Below are 19,257 nucleotides of genomic sequence, written 5' to 3' on the forward strand. Positions count from 1 at the left end.
AGTTCCACTGGTGTTATTGCAAAAAGCTGCCATTTGTTGATGTATCTTGTAAAATTCTTGGACATGATACCCCGATGATAATGGGTATCACTGTTACATGTTTCATCCATCATCATCATTATTGTAGTAATTTATTTACTTATATTTTTGTAATGTTTATACAGTGTATTTTGGAGATGATGACCCTTTGAGAGCTATATGCAACGAAATTTCATTTTAATATATGCCGATTAGTATAGATTTAAAGTGACAATAAAGTTAAAATTATTATTCTAGTTAGTTATTAAAAGTGCTTAGGGCTCCTCCCTTTTTTCACACTTGCCAGGTGTCAGGAATATTCCATCCCACTGGGATAGGGGGAGTGTTCCTCTCTGGCCAGCCTGGCCCATTGACTGTACGGAGGAGAATTACAATTCGATGGTCCAGTACTCAGTCAGGGACGTCTGCAGAAGGGTGAAAAAAGCCACGAGGGAAGCTACTACTGTGCAAAGCCATACCTATTTCTACATATGATGAAATTTACATGTGAGAAAATCAGCCTGCTGGCTGCAACCAAGTCAACCAGCCCATTCTTTTGGGGTTGTGTGTGTGTGTGACAGGGTAAAACAAATGGAGTGTGGCTTCCAGAGCACAATCACAACCCCCTCTTGACTTTTGGTTGCCTTTCTCTCTCTCTCTCTCTTTTTCTGTATCTCTCTCATATCATATGATATCACATCTCATCTCCATCCATCCATCCATCTATCTATCTATCTATCTATCCATCCATCCATCCATCCATCCATCCATCCATCCATCCATCCATCCATCTATCTATCTATCTATCATCTACCCAGAGGTGGGAGTCAAAAATTGTTACTACAGGTTCTGTGGGCGTGGCTTGGTGGGCGTGGCATGGCTTGTTGGGCATGGTTTGGTGGGCGTGGCAGGGGAAGGATACTCTAAAATCTCCATTCCCTCTCACTCCCCGGAAAGGTTACTGCAAAATCCCCATTCCCTCCTGATCATCTGGGACTTGGGAGGCAGAGAATAGAAGGGGGCGGGGCCAGTCAGAGATGATATTTACCGATTCTCCGAACTACTCAAAGGTTCCACTACCGGTTCTCCAGAACTTGTCAGAACCTGCTGAATACCACCTGTGTATCTGTCTGTCTGTCTGTCTGTCTGTCTGTCTGTCTGTCTGTCCGTCCGTCCGTCCGTCCGTCCGTCCATCTATCATCTCTATGTATTTCTCTCTCTCTATCTACCCATCTATTATCTATATCTTCTCTCTCTCTCTCTCTTTCTCCCTCCCTCTCTCTCTCTCTCTCTTCCACCCATCCATCCATTATCTATCTATTTCTATATCTACTGAATATCTACTGTATTAATATATCTATCGTCTATCTCCATCAGTGGTGGGTTGCAGGCGGTATGCCCCACTACATGCCTACTGGAGCCTGCCCGGAGCATTGGCTACTGTTCCGGTATGGTGCTCTGGAGGGCCCACCCGCTCGCCCTCGCTCCTTACCTGTGCTGTAAGCTTTTGGCGCTTCCACACACGCGCATGGCGCTTACAGCGCCTATGTGATGCTCTGCGGAGGATCTGGAGCGTTGTGGAGGCTTGTGGAAGCGTCGCAGGTGGGTATGATGGAAGTGCATGCTGCGCACGTGTGCACATGTGCCACACGCATCCATGTGGGGATGCCGGGCCGTTCCAACCGTACCGGTTGGAAAGGGAACCAGAATCTGGAATCCACCACTGATCTCTATCATCCATCTCTCTCGCCCTTGCCAGCGAAATGTTCTCAGCAAGCCTCCCACCTAATTTCTCTAAATCTGTGCTTTTCCTCTCAGGCTTCGTATCAAGAGAAACCTTGGAATAATAGCGAGCACTGGATTACACCCAGTCACGGTAGTGCAAGTCACACAGTGTACGTACTTTATTCTCCAAGCAAAAGTTACGTGAATATCAAGCCCGCCTCAAAGACGTTCCGCTGCCTCCACCATGAGCTGATTCGGGTGCATTACAGCCTTAACCTAGGTGATGAGAAGGTGGATGAAATTGTCTTCTATTACATGGTGAGTCTTCAGGCCAAGGCTGCATTCACAAGGCATGTTTGCTTCACTTTGTTAAACAGCTATCAATCAATCAATCAATCAATCAATCAGAATAGAGATTGAAGGGACTTTGGAGGTCTTCTAGTCCAACCCCCTGCTCAAACAGCAGACCCTATACCATTTCAGACAGGTGGCTGTCCAGTCTCTTCTTAAAACCTCCAGGGATGAAAGACCCAGAACTTCCGAAGGCAAAGCTGTTCCCCTGGTTAATTGTCCTCCCTGTTAGGAAGTTTCTCCTTCATTCCAGGTTGCTTCTCTCCTTAATTAATTTCAGTCCATTGTTTCTTGTCCTGCCTTCTGGTGTTTTGGAAAATAAATTGACCCCCTCTTCTTTGTGGCAGCCTCTCAAATACTGGAAGACTGCTATCATGTCCCCCTTAGTCTTTCTTTTCTCTAGACTAGCCAAACCCAAATCCTGCAACTGTTCTTCATACATTCTGTTCTCCATGCCTTTAATCACCTTAGTTGCGCTTCTTTGCACTTTTCCAAAGTCTCAACATCTTTTTTGTAATATGGTGACCAGAACTGGATGCCGTATTCCAGGTGTGACATGACTCCAATGTGCACTGAACCACAACATAAATATTTATTTATTTTTTATTTATTTTGGGATGAGGTCAACAATAGACAGTCTAAGGTTAAAGTTATGGGGGTTTGGAGAAGAAACCGCAGAGTCAGGTAGTGCATTCCAGGCATTGGCCACTCTGTTGCTGAAGTCGTATTTTCTGCAATCAGAAAATCAGAATTGGAGCGGTTTGCCTTAACTTTGTATCTATTATGTGCTCGTGTATTGTTGCGGTTGAAGCTGAAGTAGTCATTGACAGGTAGGACCTTGTAGCAGATAATTTTGTGCACTACGCTCAGGTCAGGCCGAAGGCGGCGTAGTTCTAAGTTGTCTAAGCCCAAAATTTCAAGCCTGGTGGTATAAGGTATTCTGTTGTGAGCAGAGGAGTGGAGGACTCTTCTCGGGAAATATCTCTGTTCTCGCTCGATTGTATTAAGGTCTGATATACAGCGTGGGTTCTAGACAGATGAGCTGTATTTGAGAATAGGTCTAGCAAAGGTTTTATAGGCCCTAGTTTGCAGTATAATGTTACTGAAGAAGAAGCTTTGCAAGATTAGGTTACCAACTCTTAATGCCTTTTTGGCAATGCTGTTACAGTGAACTCTGGTACTTAGATCATTAGAAATGAGTACGCCAAGGTCCTTGCAGAGTGAGGGTTATCCACGAGGTCCTATCTGCCCAGCTTGTATTGGGTGTTCTGATTTTTTTTTTTGCCAATGTGTAAGACACAGCATTTGTTGATTGAGATTTGGAGTTTCCAATTTGACCATTCTGACACGTTCCCTTAGTTTACCCATGAACCTTGAGTGAGTCAAACTTAACTTATCCTTAGTTCTATGCTTGTTAGGGTGAATGTATGTGGGCAAGCAAATCTCCTGATTGGGCTTTTTTCCCCTTTTTTTGGTGTAAGTCCATCTTGGCTCCTAGTGGCTGCTTGGACAATTCCCTACAGTTTTCTTGGTAACATTTTCAGAAGAAGTTTGCCCCAATCTTCCTAGAATAGGGACCGATCCACACTCTCCTAGTTGGCTTCATGCCAGACTAGAACTCACGGTCTCCAGGTTTCTGGCCTGGTATTTTTAACCACTATACCAAAAGTCAACAGTGAGATCCAAAGCTACACTTCTGTGTTTTCTTCCAACTTCTGGTTATCCTAATTAAGCTATGTCCAAGTAGCATTTTCTCTTATTCTTCTGCCACTGTCCAAGGTTTCCTTCAAAGTGCTGTATTTCTGCTCAAGAAGCATAACATCTATTAGGTTTTCCATGATTTTGGAAGGTGATTGCAATGAGCTGAAACAGAGGCCACAGAGACGGGGGGATGGGATCCCCACTGGGAAGAGGAGATTCACACCTAGTTAGTTTTCGGAAAACCCAAGAATGGCGTGCGTACATTTCTCCTCAGGAATGGCCCAGTGATCCAAAAGCTGTATGCACAGAAAATATTAATCAGGATTTGTGTGTGTGTGTGTGTGTGTGTGTGTGTGTGTGTAATGGTATTCTATTTTCTTCACTACCGGTTCAGTAGCAGGAGCGCACACATTCTCCAACTTTTCTGGCTTTGTCGACTGGTGGGAGGCTGGCCACGCCTCCAAACCGATTCTACCTGCTGGTTCAGGCGGATAGGCAGGAAAAAAATGCTTTTAAAAGCAGGGAAAAAAGCTTCCGACAATTGCACAGCTCACAGCTGAGCCATCCTATCTTTGGAAGCTTTTTTTTTTACTACTGGTTTGCAGAACCAACGACAATAGTCCCTACCAGTTTGGCCGAACTGGGCTGAACCGGGAGGATTTCACCCCTGGTCCTCCTTAAAGGTGGAGGAATCCCAAACACAGTGTGAGGCAGATATTTACACATTTCTTTGCTTCTGCTTGGCTAAGAGGAAGCTTGCATGCAACAGATAAAATATAGAAATATAAAAATTATAAAAATAATCAAGTACGTCTTCCGTGGTTTTGGTCACAAGCCTAATCCACAGGCTAGTCATTTCCTTTGGGATTTTCCATGGTCACGAAGGCCTGCATAGGCCTGGATTTTAGCCTTGCCACCTCAACATACATTCCCTTCAGGCAATCATCAAATCCACCAGATTCCCGAGCAACACCATGGGTGAATTATTATTCTATTCTTTTAATCTTACACACTTCTCAAAAGGTTAAACTAGACAATTGCAGCTCTGAAATTCTAGGGGTTCATATATCTAGCACGACAGCCAGTGGTTAGAGTTGAAAATCAATCAATCAATCAATATCAATCAATTAATCAATCAATCAATTTCTCCAAGCCCTTGCATATCTAACAGGAGTTTCTTCTTTCCACACAGATCAAGTCTAAGGAGAACATCGTACAAACATGGAGACACAGGCAGCCAGTGAAACAGGGAACAGGTAAATGTTCTCCCTCCAAATGACATTCCCCCTTCCTGCTTGACAAAAAGCTTCCCAGAAGTTCCCGGGGTGTCTCCATCTATGGGGCTCCAGTCAGTGGTGGGATTCAACCCACTTAAAAACCGGTTCGCTCAAACCGGTCCGAATCGGCTGAATCCCACCTGTGGTTCCAGTTCTCTCTTGCTAAATACTGGGTGCCCCCTGCATGTCTGAAAAACCTCTCTTCCTTTTCCCACTCACAGCTGGGTTCACTATACCCGATTTCACACTGGCAGGGCAAGGGAGGTGGCTACACACAGCCAGCCCTGCCATTGGGTAGAGGAAAGGGATGGTCTCAAGCAGTTGGAACACGCCGTTTCTCCCAAATCTCTGCAGCCGTTTCCTTTACCCTGAGTTTTTGCTGGGCATCACAGTGATGTCTCTTTTCAACTATGGTAGAAGGCTGCTCAGATGCCTATGCTCCGTTTCCTCTGGGACAGGCCCTTCTCAGAGACTCACAAAGAGGATTAGGGGCTCAGTCTCTTGTAGTCAGCAAGCTGGCATGCTAGATGTGACTTTGTTTTCAAGGATAACCAAAACATGCAAGGTGAAAGAATGAAAGATAGAGAATGGGATGCAGTTCCCAATCACCTGATACCCAAAGCCCCAAAGTTCAACCCAGAGTTGCCAGAAATCTTGGAGAGTCATGGGAAGGCACTACTAACAGCACTGACTCATGGGTCTGAGGCAGCATTTGGGGTTTTTAGGATGGCAAAGGGTTGAAGGACTCCGTGGCATGTGCCAGAGAACCTGTTTTATGTCCTTTGCCCTCCTGTGCAGCGGGAGATGTTACTGGAGGGAGATTCACCTGCTGCTTCGTAGATCCCCAAAACAAGAAACACCACCAACTTGATCATTTCCTCTATAAACCTAACATTTATTGTGGAGGAGAAGGCAAGCCCTCACAACTGAGAAGAAGACAGCAGCTGAAGTCCTTCAGCTCCTGGTTCTTCAATGATCCATTTTTGACTCACATTTCCCAGCCTGTAGTGGTCATCCTGGTGAAGTCTGATGTATTCCAACTGGAACTTATTCCATCTACCTACTTACCTATCAATCTATCTATCAATCTATCTATCAATCTATCTATCTATCTATCTATCTATCTATCTATCTATCTATCTATCTATCTATCTATCTATCATCTATCTATCTATCTATCTATCTATCTATCTATCTATCTATCTATCTATCTATTATCTGTCTGTCTGTCTCTATCTATCTATCTATCTTTATTATTATTATTATTATTTATTAGCGTTTATATACCGCCCCCTCTCCCGAAAGGGACTCGGGGCGGTGTACAGTCCGTATCAAAATACAACAAATTAAAACATAGTAATAACTACATAAATACGTATATGAGAGGAGGATAAAATATGCCAAACTGTACAGCTAAATAAATAAATCGAAATGTACAAAATTTAAAATCCCAATGTCATATCAGGTTAAATTTAAAAAACTATCCCTCTAAAAACCAGTAAGAATGTGTATGCCAGGAGGTAGACGTTATAAACTATGCCAGACCAGCCAGTCGGAACAGGTGTGTCTTCAGTTTCTGTCGGAAGGAGCGGAGGTCAGTAGTGGTTCTAATGTCGGGGGGGAGGTCATTCCAGAGGGTTGGGCCCATCACAGAGAAGGCCCTACTCCTCGGTGTCACCCGTTGGCATTGCCTCGTGGACGGCACCAGGAGAAGGCCCTCCCTGTGAGAGCGAATTGGCCGCAGGGATGTATGTGGGAGGATGCGATCCCGCAGGTAACTAGGCCCTATGCCATGGAGCGCTTTAAAGATGGTGATCAGAACCTTGAAACGCACCCGAAAGACTACAGGCAGCCAGTGCAGCTTGCGCAGGAGAGGTGTTACGTGGGAGTACCTAGTACTCCCCATGACTACCCGCGCGGCTGCGTTCTGGACTAGCTGCAGTCTTTGGGCGCGTCCCAAGGGAAGGCCCATGTAGAGAGCGTTACAGTAGTCCAGGCGAGACATCACCAGTGCATGAGTGACTGTGCGTAGGGCATCACGGTCCAGAAGGGGGCGCAATTGGCGCACCAGGCGAACCTGGTGGAACGCCCCCCTTGCCACGGCTGCCACATGATCATCCATTGACAGCCGGGCATCTAGGAGGACGCCCAAATTGCGCGCCCGTTCCACAGGGGGCAATTGTTCGCCCCCTATGGCCAGTGATGGACTCAGTTGGCTGAACCGAGGTGCCGGTAGCCACAGCCACTCGGTCTTGGAGGGGTTGAGTTTGAGTCTGTTGTCCCCCATCCAGACCCCGACGGCTTCCAAACACCGGGACATCACTTCGACAGCCTCATTGGGGTGGCTTGGGGTTGAGATGTACAACTGAGTATCATCAGCGTACAGATGGTACTCAACCCCAAAACCACGGATGATCTCACCCAGCGGCTTCACATATGCGTTGAACAAAAGGGGCGAGAGGACCGACCCCTGCGGCACCCCAGAAGAGAGTGGCCTCGGGGTCGACCTCTGCCCCCCAGTCAACACACATTGCATCCGGCCGGAGAGGTAGGAGCCGAACCACCGTAAAACGGTGCCTCCGACTCCCATCCTCTCCAGCCGGCGCAGTAGGGTACCATGGTCGATGGTATCAAAAGCCGCTGAGAGGTCTAATAGGACCAGGATAGAGGAGCAACCTCTATCTCTGGCCCTCCAGAGATCATCAACCAACGCAACCAAGGCTGTCTCAGTGCTGTGCCCGGGTCGGAAGCCGGACTGGCGTGGGTCTAGATATACGGATTCGTCGAGGCGACATGGAAATTGCTGCGCCACCACATTCTCAACAACCTTCGCTAAAAAGGGGAGGTTGGAGGCTGGACGGTAATTAGCTAGCTCCGTTGGGTCAAGTGAAGGCCTCTTGAGCAGGGGCCTCACCACCGCCTCTTTCAAGGCAGTCGGTAAGGAACCCTCGCTCAATGAGACGTTCACCAGGCCCAGAAGCCAGCCTCGCGTCACCTCCCAGGATGCCAGTACCAACCAGGAGGGGCACGGGTCCATTGAACATGTGGTGGGTCGCAGCCGTCCACGCAACCCGTCTAAAACCTCGGGGGCAACAGCGTCAAACTCCTCCCAGAGTGGGCTCACAAGACTCACTGATGACGGCTCGTCCGGTCCACTGGGGGGGGCCCATCCGCTCCGGATCTGAGCGACTTTGTCCTGCAGATATTCCCCAAACTCCTCTGCTCTTCCCTGCAAGGGTGCCCCCCACGTCTCCTGCGACAGGAGAGAGCGGGTCACCCTAAACAGGGCGGCAGGGCGGTTATCCGCAGACGCAATGAGAGCGGCACAATGTCTACGTTTGGCCGCTCTCAATGCCACAAGGTAGGTCCGTAAATAGGCTCTTACCTGTGTTCGGTCAGACTCGGAGCGTGAGGACCTCCACCTGCTCTCTAGACGTCTCCTCTGGCGCTTCATCACCCTTAGCTCCTCGGTGTACCAGGGAGCCCGGGTGGGTTGCTGCCGTAGGAGAGGTCGCAGAGGCGCAACCCGGTCCAAGGCCCCCGCCGTCGCCCTATTCCAGGCGTCGACTAGGTCCTCCGACCGAGCGCGGGTCAGGGCTACAGGTAAAGGCCCAAGCTCCGTCTGGAACCTATCCGGTCAATCAAGTGCTTGGGGCGGTACCAGCTTGAACAAACTGGCTCCGCCTCCTCGCGGTGGAGGGTAGCGCCAGGGAAGTCCAGCCGGAGACATGAGTGATCTGACCATGACAGGGGCGTAGTCTCTAAATCCCCTATTCCCAGATCACTCGTCCACTGCTCAGATACAAAGACAAGGTCCAGTATGTGGCCGCCTTCATGTGTGGGGCCCTGAATTAGTTGGGTCAGGCCCATGGCTGTCATGGAAGCCATGAACTCCCGAGCCACCTCGGACGCTGCTCCCGTCGACGGCAGGTTGAAATCCCCCATAACCAGAGGTTTGGGTATCTCAACCGCCGTCTCCGAGACCAGCTCGAGGAGCTCGGGCAGGGCCGCTGACGTATAGCGAGGAGCCAAGTATACAATCAGCAGACCCCACTGCCTCCCTGGGCCCCATTTCATACCCAGCGACTCACACCCGGGTATCTGAGGAACAGTGAACTCCCTCGGCTCTAGACAATCCCGTATAACTACCGCCACCCCACCACCCTTACCCAGGGCCCGAGGCTGATGGAATGCACGGAAACCCGGTGGGCACATTTCCACGAGGGGTAAGCCACCCTCGTGACTCAACCAGGTCTCCGTTATCCCTGCAAGGTCCAGCTCCCCCTCCGAGATCAACTCGTTAATGAGGGGGGCCTTGTTGGTCACGGACCTTGCATTGCAGAGCATCAGCCTCAGGCCCTGGCTCTGTAGTTCCTGACCACCTAGGCTGCGGGGGTTGGTACAAACGACCGGGCGTAGCCAGCAGCCACGGTCTCCCAACCGACCTTGCGATCTTTTCTTGTCCTCGAATCCCCCCCTCCCCGCAACCGTTGTAATAAAACAAACCTCTGCTGGAATAACTTGTTCCCTCTCCCCCCTCACCCCGCTCAGTTCCTTCGTGGACTCACCTGTTCGTCTGGCGCTGGCTTCCCTCCTGGCCTGGTTATCCCCCCCCCTTCCTAGAACCCCCTAAAAACATAATAAAACATTTTGATAAAAATCCCCTCAGCTTCCTTTTCTTCCACCTCTCGGGGTTCACAAACCCGTCATCAAGGCTGGCCCTTGAAAGAGCCAGGGGCCATACCTGCGAGAGAGGGGCTTCTCGCAGGTGGAGCAGGTCTAACCTCGAGTAAATTGTTGAATGCTAAAAGTCCCAGTAGGGTAAGGTGCTGATAAAACAAAGTTAATAGGTAATAGCCGGCAGGGCTAGAGTCTCAATGGAGGACCAAGAGTCTTAAAGACTAGATGGTAAATAATGTCTAGATGGTAACTTCAAAGGAAGGTGGGGGGAAGGTGGGAGGTATTCAAGTGTCGCAAATGGTGGAGAGAGGCAAAGATGGTAAATGGGAGGAAGATGGTTCAAATGGTCCCAGGTGACTATCTATCTATCTATCTATCTATCTATCTATCTATCTATCTATCTATCTATCTCTATTCATCCATCCACCTCTGTCTATATCTGTCATCATATATGTCTGCCTGCCTGCCTGCCTGCTTGCCTACCTATCTACCTACCTACCTTCCTTCCTTCCTACCTATCTATCATCTATCATCTATCTATCCCTCTATCTCTATTCAACCATCCATCTCTGCCTATATCTGTCATCGTATATGTCTGTCTGTCTGTCTGTCTACCTGATGAAAATTATATGTCTCTTTCGATCTCTCTCTTTCCTCCACCCGGGGCTTTCATCCTTTAGAGACCAAAGGGGAGTTCCTTTTGAAACATTGGATAGATGTCAGATATGCCTTCAACATCCAGTGGCTCGTCTACGCCGTTTTGCCCAGTGGAGAACTCATTGCTGACTCGAGAGACTTCACCGTAGAAGAGTGCTTCCCCGACAGGGTAACATTGTGTATTTTTTGTTGTGCTGTTAAAGATAGCAGAATCTTAATGATCCAGAACAGGTCTTCTCTAAGCTGATGCTCCTCCGCTCTATTGATGCTAATATCCACAAAGCCTTCTTTGCTCCTGATCCTTTGAGAAAAAAAGCTCTTGAATTACCCTTTTTCTATCTGCTGGTCCAGGTTGATGTAATCAGTTATGTCCTAGCCAGACCTGTTCCCTTGAATACCGGTATCTCAGTGGGTCATAACTAAATTGCAATGGAAAGAAAACCTCAAACATCAGCTAACCTTAAGCCTTTTTTCTTTTTAACAATTTTGATAGCCTTCATTACATTAATCCTACTCACATCATTATAATAACATTGTACATAATACAATCATCTTTCAACTTCTGGTCCTTTCATCTACCTACTAATTGTAACATATTGTATAGAAATATGCATAATTATCTTTCCTCCCTTTCTAATTTCACCTCTATTCTATATCTTAATATCACAAATCTTATATTGGTAGATACTCTATTTCTAGCCTTCATCTCTTGTCTGTTTCAATATCTCAATTAAAAAATATTACCGTGTTTTCCCGAAAATACGACTTGTCCTGAAAGTAAAGCCTTGCCACATTTTTCACGTGGGCAAAAATATAAGCCCACCCCCGAAAATAAGCCCCCTGGACAATTCCCCCCTCTGGCCAGGCAGAGCACCGCTTGCCGACCTAGCAGTATCCGGAAGGCACCAAGCAACGCGAGTGCCTGTTTGCCGCCCTCCGCCTCCTGCGGCTCGGCGCTTCGGAATGCCCCTAGGTGAGTGAATGGGGCTCTGCATGGCTGGAGAGAGGGGTTGTGCGACTCACAGGCTCACAATGCCCTTGACCAACTCTACAGTACCTGCAGAGCGGGGGCATCTCCGCTGCTGGTGCCGCCCGCCGCTTGGTTTTTTTTTTCGGCTTTCAAAGCACGGAGGACGGATGCCGCTCTTGGAGTGTACAACCATAGAGTGTACTCCCAGAGTGACATCCGTCCTCTGTTGCGGCTTCCAAAGCACGTAGGTAGGATACTGCTCTGGGAGTATGCTCTATGGTTGTCCGTCCTCCGTGCTTTGAAAGCTGAAAAAAAAAAAAACCAAGCAGCGGGCGGCACCAGCAGCGGAGATGCCCTCGCTCTGCAGGTACTGTAGAGTTAGCCAAGGGCATTGTGAGCCTGTGAATCGCACAACCCCCCTCTCCAGCCATGCAGAGCCCCATTCACTCACCTAGGGGCATTCCGAAGGCGCTGAGCAAGTGTGGCCACCTCATGGCTGCTGTTTTGCTGCTGCGACAGCGCAACACAGCCATTCGACCCTGAGGCTGTGCCCGGCTCTTCGGGAGCCCAGTAGCGAGGGAGCAGCCGCCCAGCAACCCAAAAACAATATGCCCCCCCTTTAATAAGCCCAAGGCCATATTTCGTGGGTCAAAAAAATATAAGACCCTGTCGTATTTTCAGGGAAACACGGTAATATCAATCAATATCTCTTCTTCATTGTTGGATGGGAGGATAAGCCTCAGATCAAGCAGGATAGTTGTGACTCTCTGCGATCTACGAGATGCCGCTCCTTTCTTTGTCACCCCTCCAAGGTGACTTTAGCCCTTTAAGGGGCCCCCAATGAAGAGAGTTCAGCCTAGGGTAGCGGAGCCCCGGTCCCTACAATTGTATCGCAACGACGCCAAACCGGAAGTCACCTTAAGCCTATTTGGGGTGTGTGTGTCAGCCAATAGTTCCATTGAGCCTGTCAAACTGTGGCTTGAGGTTAGTCACAGAGGGCAACTCAAGGTTACAATATGCATGACAATAAGGATCACTTCATCCCATTCATTTCTCCTTCCATTCATTCCACACCGAGAGGAAGTGGCTTTTTCAAAGACCTGGTTTATGTTTACAGGCCAAACTGTGGTTCTCTGATCAAGAAGGTCTGTCTGGAGGGGAAACCCAACTCCATCTTTTAGCCTATGCCGATTACGTCTGTGCCATCCATGCCGTTGACGAGAATGTCTATCTCTTGAAACCTGAAGCTGAGTTCACTCCTGAGAAGGTGAGTTCTGACTGCATTTCATTTGGGGTCCAGATATGTCCTGGCTCCTGCTGGTTTCATCCCAAGATTTACTTGTCCATAGAGATGTACTTCGAATAGGATCACTTGCAGCCATTTATTTACAAGTTACACCAGAAGATAGCAGTCACAACTAAATGTAAGAAGCTAGGGGAGGACTCCAGGGAAGGAGAAGCAAAGAAAATTGTCCATAAATTAATTTTAGGGGACGAAAATGTAGGAAAAATAGAAGGACAAAGCAATATCACAGTCCAGAAATTTTGCCATAGGGATAATGTTCTGACCCCCCTCTGCGTATAGCAAAGCACTCCGAGACAAGGACTCTGCAATATGATTTATAAACACACAGACTAAACCTTGGCAGCAATCCAATACAGCCAAGACCTTGGCAGCAATCCAGCCTGCCGAGATAGGACACAGACTTGATAGCGTCTCCAGCTCTAGTAAATATGTTGATTCCTGCAAAACAGTTTCCAGAAAGTCCTTCCTTAAATAGTCTTGAGAGGAGCCTAATTACGATCACCTGAGTCCAATTATTTCCTGTAACTGCATAGCTGTCCTCTGCGTCTATCAGCTCTCCTTGCCGAGCATCCAGGAACCACTCCCTTGTCTCCTCCCCACTGCTCCAAGGCATGACGTCAGGAGCACACTCCCTTTGGCTTTCACCACTGCTCCATGCCTCAGGCACCTCCTGGTGGCCAACCAGCCTCTCTGATCCCTGCTCGGAGTTGTAACCCTGTCCAGGTTCCTCCACATCTTCCAGAGCTGACTCATAAGGCCCCTCACTGTCGGAGTCTGGTTGCAGCTCCAACAGCTCCTGTGGCCCACAACAGGATAGCAACCTATATAAAGAAAAAAATAAACTCCAAAACAGTCTATGAAGAAGGCAGGACACTAATGATTGAATTAGAGACAACAGAAAAACCGATATTATTAATAGTGATATATGCACCAAATCATAAACAAGAGGAATTCTACAGGAAAGTACACAACAAAATAAATGAATTAGAATATAGAAATATTTCCTTAATTGGGGATTATAACGCAATAGTGGATAAAAAGATGGACTATGAAAGTAAAAGAAATAATAAGACAAAAAAATATGTTACCTAAATCCGTTTTTGAGATGGCAATAGAATATAAACTACATGATATTTGGAGAGAAAGGCACAAAACAAGAAAGTAATATACCTTTTATTTGAACCCCCACCAGTCCTTATCGAGAATTGACATGGCCTGGAAATCATCTGGACTATGTAATCAATAAGAGGAAATCGAAATTGAAATAAATGAGTGGGCAGATCATAACCCAATAAAATTAAAATGGAAAGGCCAAAAAAGAAGAAAAAGAGGGGTGATGAACCCAAATATCGTAAACGAAATAGAATACACCCAAATGCTAGAGAAATAATTAAAACTATTTTTTAGAATAAATAAAAAAGAAGACACCTCAATTCAAGATCTCTGGGATACCATGAAAGCATACATAAGAGGCCTCATGATTGCCTACATTGCAAGAAAAATCAGAAAACAAAAAGAGCAACAAGAACGTATGCAAAAAGTACTGAGGGAAGCCGAAGCTGAATTACAGAAAGACCCAAAGAATAAAATTAAAAAAGAAAAAAGAGATGATAAAACATAAAATTAACTTAATAACTCAAAAAGAATTAGCACAGAAAATTAAAGCGGCCAAACAAAATTACTTTAAACAAGCCAACAAACCTCAACGATGGCTGGCATACAGATTGAAAAATGAAAGAGAAAAAAGAATGATATATCAATTAAAAGATGACGAGGGAAATATTCAACATAAATCAGAAGAAAAGAAGCATATTATTCAAAAATACTTCACAAGACTATATGCGCAAGATAGTATGGAGAAACTAAGATAAAACAATATTTAAACCCAGAAAAGATAATTCCAATCTCAAAAGAACAATGGGAGACGATAAACAGGCCAAAACAATAGTCGAAGTAGAATTAGTCCTGAAAAACCAGAAAAATAATAAAACCCCACGACCAGACAGAATCCCGGTGGAGCTATGCAAATATAATCAAATAATACTGGAAGAATTAGGAGTGGAAATGTTCAACAAAGTCTTAGCAAAAGCCAAGATGCCTGAATCATGGACGGAAGCAATAATACTGCTAATCCCGAAAGAAGAAGTCAATTTCACTATTGAATTCCGATTATAAAATATTTGCAGCGATTATGGCAGGAAGAATTAAACAAGTTCTAAATGAACGAATACATCCAGACCAAAATGGATTTTTACCTCACAGACACATTAAAAATAATACGAGAGTCATCCTAGATATAATAGAATATTATGAGGCGCATCCAGAAAAGCAATTGGTACTGGTTTTCTTTGATGCACAAAAAGCATTTGACAATGTAATTTGGAAATTTATAACAACGCAATTAGATAGGATGAAATTCAGAGAAAAAATTACAAAAATGATAGAAAAACTACCATGTTTCCCCGAAAATAAGACAGGGTCTTATTTTCTTTTGACCCCTGAAATCAGGGCTTGGCCTTATTTTTGGGGAGGTCTTATTATTTTTGAGGTGCAGGAGGCGGCGGGCATGGTCACCTCATGGCTGCTGCTATGTTGCAATATTTTTGTGGAGGGCTTATTTTCAGGGGAGGGTTTATTTTAGCGCATGCGCTCAAAAGCCCAATTGGGCTTATTATCTGGGGAGGCCTTATTTTCAGGGAAACAGGGTATATAACACCCAGACAGCCAAAGTTCTGATGAACGGAGAATTAACAGAGAAGATCAAAATAAAAAAGAGAGTTGGACATGGATGCCATTTCTCTCCTTTCCTGTTTATACTAACTCTGGAAAGGACCAAGGAATAAAAGTTTAAGATTTATAAATGAAGAATATAAGACCAAGCCTATGCCGATGACTTAGTATTTGTTTTAGAAGATCCACTAGAATCTACTCCGAAATTAATTCAAAAAATAGAAGAATATGGTGAAATGGCAGGATTAAAAATTAATAAAAGCAAAACAAAAATGATAACTAAGAATATGACAAAAAATCAAGAAGAGAAATTGGAATTAGTGACTAAAATGCAAATAACTAAGAAAGTGAAATACTTGAGGATCTGGGTGTCGGCAAAATGTTCTACAATTAAAGATAATATACTAGTGACACAAATAAAGAAAGATTTAGAAAGTTGGAAAAATATTCAGCTATCACTAATGGAACTTATAGCCACAGTTAAAATGAATATTTTACCAATAATTTTTTGTTGTTGCAAGCCGCACCTATTAATCCAGGTAAAACTTTTTTTCAGGAATTAAACAAACTAACTGCTAGGTTTATATGGCAAGGATGAAAAGCGAGGATTAAACTAAAGTCAATGCAAGATAGCAAGGAGAGAGGAGGCTTAGCATTACCAAACTGGGAGCTATAGGCCTTAGCAGTAACAACAAAATGGGTGAAGGACTAGATAGAGTTAAAGAATAAAAGAATCTTGACCTTAGAAGGCCATGATTTGCAAGCAGGTTGGCATACGTTCCTATGGGATGATAAAAATAAAACACACAAATACTTTCAAAGACATCTAATTAGAAATGCGTTATTGCAAAACTGGCTCAAAATTTTAAAAAAACCACTGTGAAAATCCCAAATTGGCTATCCCCGACAGAAAGGATGACGCACCCAAATTTTACAGATATGAATAAAGTGTTAAGATACAGAGACTTAATTAATGGACAAGGAAATTTAAAAACAATAGAAGAATTGGCAGAACAAAATATGAAAGTTGTCTGGCTAACCTACTTGCAAATCAAAACTAAACAAAATAACTATACTAAATTATACGGCATCCAAATTTAACCACACGAATTAGATAAAATAATCCAAAACTCAGAAAGATAGATAATAGGGAAAATATATAAATTTCTTCTGAAGTATAAAATGGAAGAAGAAATTGTGAAAGAACAAATGGTAAAATGAGCACAGAACTTTGGCTACAATATTGAATTACATAAATGGGAAAAATTTTGGGGGACAAATTTAAAAATGCACTATTTCCTTGCATACAAGGAAAACCAGTACAAAATGTTTTACAGATGGCACCTAACATCAGTAAGGCTAGCAAAAATTTCAGCAAATATTTCACCAAAATGTTGGAAATGTGAATTAACATACTGAACATATTATCACGTATGGTGGACATGTGAGGAGGCTAAAAAGTATTGGAAAAGGATTAAAAATTGGCTAGAGTCAATAACAGGAGTCAAAATTGATTGGAAACCAGAAGTTTTTTTACTAGGAATAATGACTGCAAAATTTAAAAAAGAAATCCAGTATTTAATATTACACATAATTACGTGTATTGCCTTCGCTCAGAAATGAAAAAATAAATTGATACCAAGCATAGATGAAATAATAAGAAAGGTTATGGACTGTCCCGAAATGGACAAATTAACAAAAGAAATCCAGGGAAAAGAAGAAACAGAATATTACCAGATATAGGAAAAATGGTATAGGTGGATGGAGGAAAGAAACAAGGATCAATGAAAGAAGTCAATAAAACCCAAAAATAGAAGTTAAGGAAAATTAACATGTGCGTGCGCGTGCGTGCATACACAAACACAAACACAAACACACACACACACACATATATATATTTGTTTTCGTAGATTTTCACGGGTGTAGGTATGCTGGTTTTGTTGTATGCTGGTCTTTTCCCGTGTAAGATTGAGATTGTCTTTGCAATGTTTCGGCAAGATCTCACCTGCCATCTATATATATGTACTCAAGAAAATTTAAATTTATTAGAGGTAAAATCACCCAATATAGCAGATAGATGAGTAAAAGAAGAGGGTTAAAAATGGTGAAACGCAATTGAAATATATTAGAAGAGGAAATAACGTAAGGATAATTGTATCAATTTGAAATTGCTATTAGAAAGAACAGGAAGTTCCTGTTTGTACTGTATTGTGTAAATGTAGTGTACATCTAAGTTTTGTGTGTGTGTATTTTGTATGTTTGTAAATAAAAATATAACAACAGCAGCAGCAGCAGCAGCAGCAACAACAACAACAACAACAACAATAATAATAAAGAATAGAATCTCTCTCCCGCCCCATAATTGCAGGTCATGCTGTCCAATTAAATGTCCAATTGTTGTTATGGAAAACTGTCCGAGTCTTAGTAGAACATCTGGTTAGATGACCTCGGTTCCCAGGGGACGATTTCTTGTTGCTTTCTGGAAATGACATCCCTCCCCCCCCTGACTCTGTGGCAGCTGAAAAGTGACAATGGCTGCAATCAGCAAAATCTCCCTTTGAAGTTGACACAGAGTCCCAGAGCCATTCTGGAGTACTGGGGAAGGACACAGACTAAGAAGCCAAATTCTGGTTCTCCTTCAAACGTGGATGCTTGCTTGGATCACTCCTGAATTCTTAACCCAGCCTGTCTCAGTGATGTCTCAACGTAGAATCATCTGGATCAGCAGACGGCCTCTGCTTTGAGATTTCCAGTAAAAGAGAACGCATCATTTCATGTGGCGGCTTGTAATGGAATGTGAGAATGACCTTGGAAAACAGACAAAAGAGATTCTGCCTAAGGAGCTCAAAATGAAGTAATGAGCAGAGAAAGAAACGTGGAAGGGATCTGCCATAATTGATCAACTGCTAAAAAGACGTGACCGGATAACTTTCAGCCTTGCAAGACTCTATTAATGTGGCCTTACAATTAACTGATCTTATTGTGTTTGTTGTTTGGTCTGCTGAACTTGAGAGACTGATACCAACCTTGCAGGTTTGAAAGTACAACTCACCTGCTGTCTCTTTTTATCATCTGATTGGTTAGGGTGGATCCTCTCTACATTTCTTTCTCTGTCCATTACTCAGCTTCAGGTTCGTCCTTCTTTTATCTGATCTCTCTGCCTTCTCTCATCTCCCAAGGTCATTCTCCCATTCTATCAAGAGCGGGGGAGGGGGGGGCGCAGTGGTTAGAATGCAGGTACTGCAGGCTAACTCATTGCTCACTCCAGGTGTTCAGTTCTGACCGGCTCAAGGTTGACTCAGCCTTCCATCCTTCCGAGGTTGGTAAAAATGAGGACCCAGATTGTTGGGGGCAATAGGCTAACTCTGTAAACCACTTAGAGAGGGTTGTAAAACACTTTGAAGCAGTATATAAGTCTAAGTGCTATTGCTAAGTGTTATTGCTATTGCACAGTCTGTTTCATTGGCTGATAGCTTGATGGACAGGAAGTTCCTCTAGCTCAAATCTCCATCCTCAGTTGCATTGCATTCTTTCTCATTTCAGTTTTACAGCCTCTTTCCCAAGAAGGAACACACCTTCTCCGTTGACCTCTTTATGGATGCATTCAATCTTCATCCCTGTCCTACAGAAAAACCATTGAGGGGTGAAAGAATTGGCCGCCCAGTGCATTTTCTCCCTGAAGATGGGGATGCTTACAAGATATTCAGGGTAAGCATCAAAGCTATTGTCAGAATTTTGGCAGTGTGACTATTATAATGAGATAAACCCAGGAGCAAAACACAGCACACAAAACCTTTTATACAATTAATAGTAGTTTATATACAAATATATACATGCATATA

At 44.5% G+C, this 19,257-nt stretch overlaps 1 protein-coding gene across 1 annotated transcript in view; it reads left to right on the forward strand.

Annotated features, from left to right (window-relative positions):
• LOC309383771 (alpha-1-macroglobulin-like) overlaps window positions 1-19,257 on the forward strand; it is a 49,973-nt gene that overhangs the window by 20,090 nt on the left and 10,626 nt on the right. Inside the window, exons 9-13 of the mRNA XM_081936643.1 lie at window positions 1,837-2,061; window positions 4,988-5,051; window positions 10,433-10,578; window positions 12,497-12,646; window positions 18,959-19,123. Of these exons, the coding sequence (XP_081792769.1) occupies window positions 1,837-2,061; window positions 4,988-5,051; window positions 10,433-10,578; window positions 12,497-12,646; window positions 18,959-19,123 (750 nt within the window). The remainder of the gene's footprint in view (window positions 1-1,836; window positions 2,062-4,987; window positions 5,052-10,432; window positions 10,579-12,496; window positions 12,647-18,958; window positions 19,124-19,257) is intronic.

Source organism: Natrix helvetica (assembly GCF_964273705.1).
Source record: "Natrix helvetica genome assembly, chromosome: 1".
NCBI classification, from domain to species: Eukaryota; Metazoa; Chordata; class Lepidosauria; order Squamata; family Natricidae; genus Natrix; species Natrix helvetica.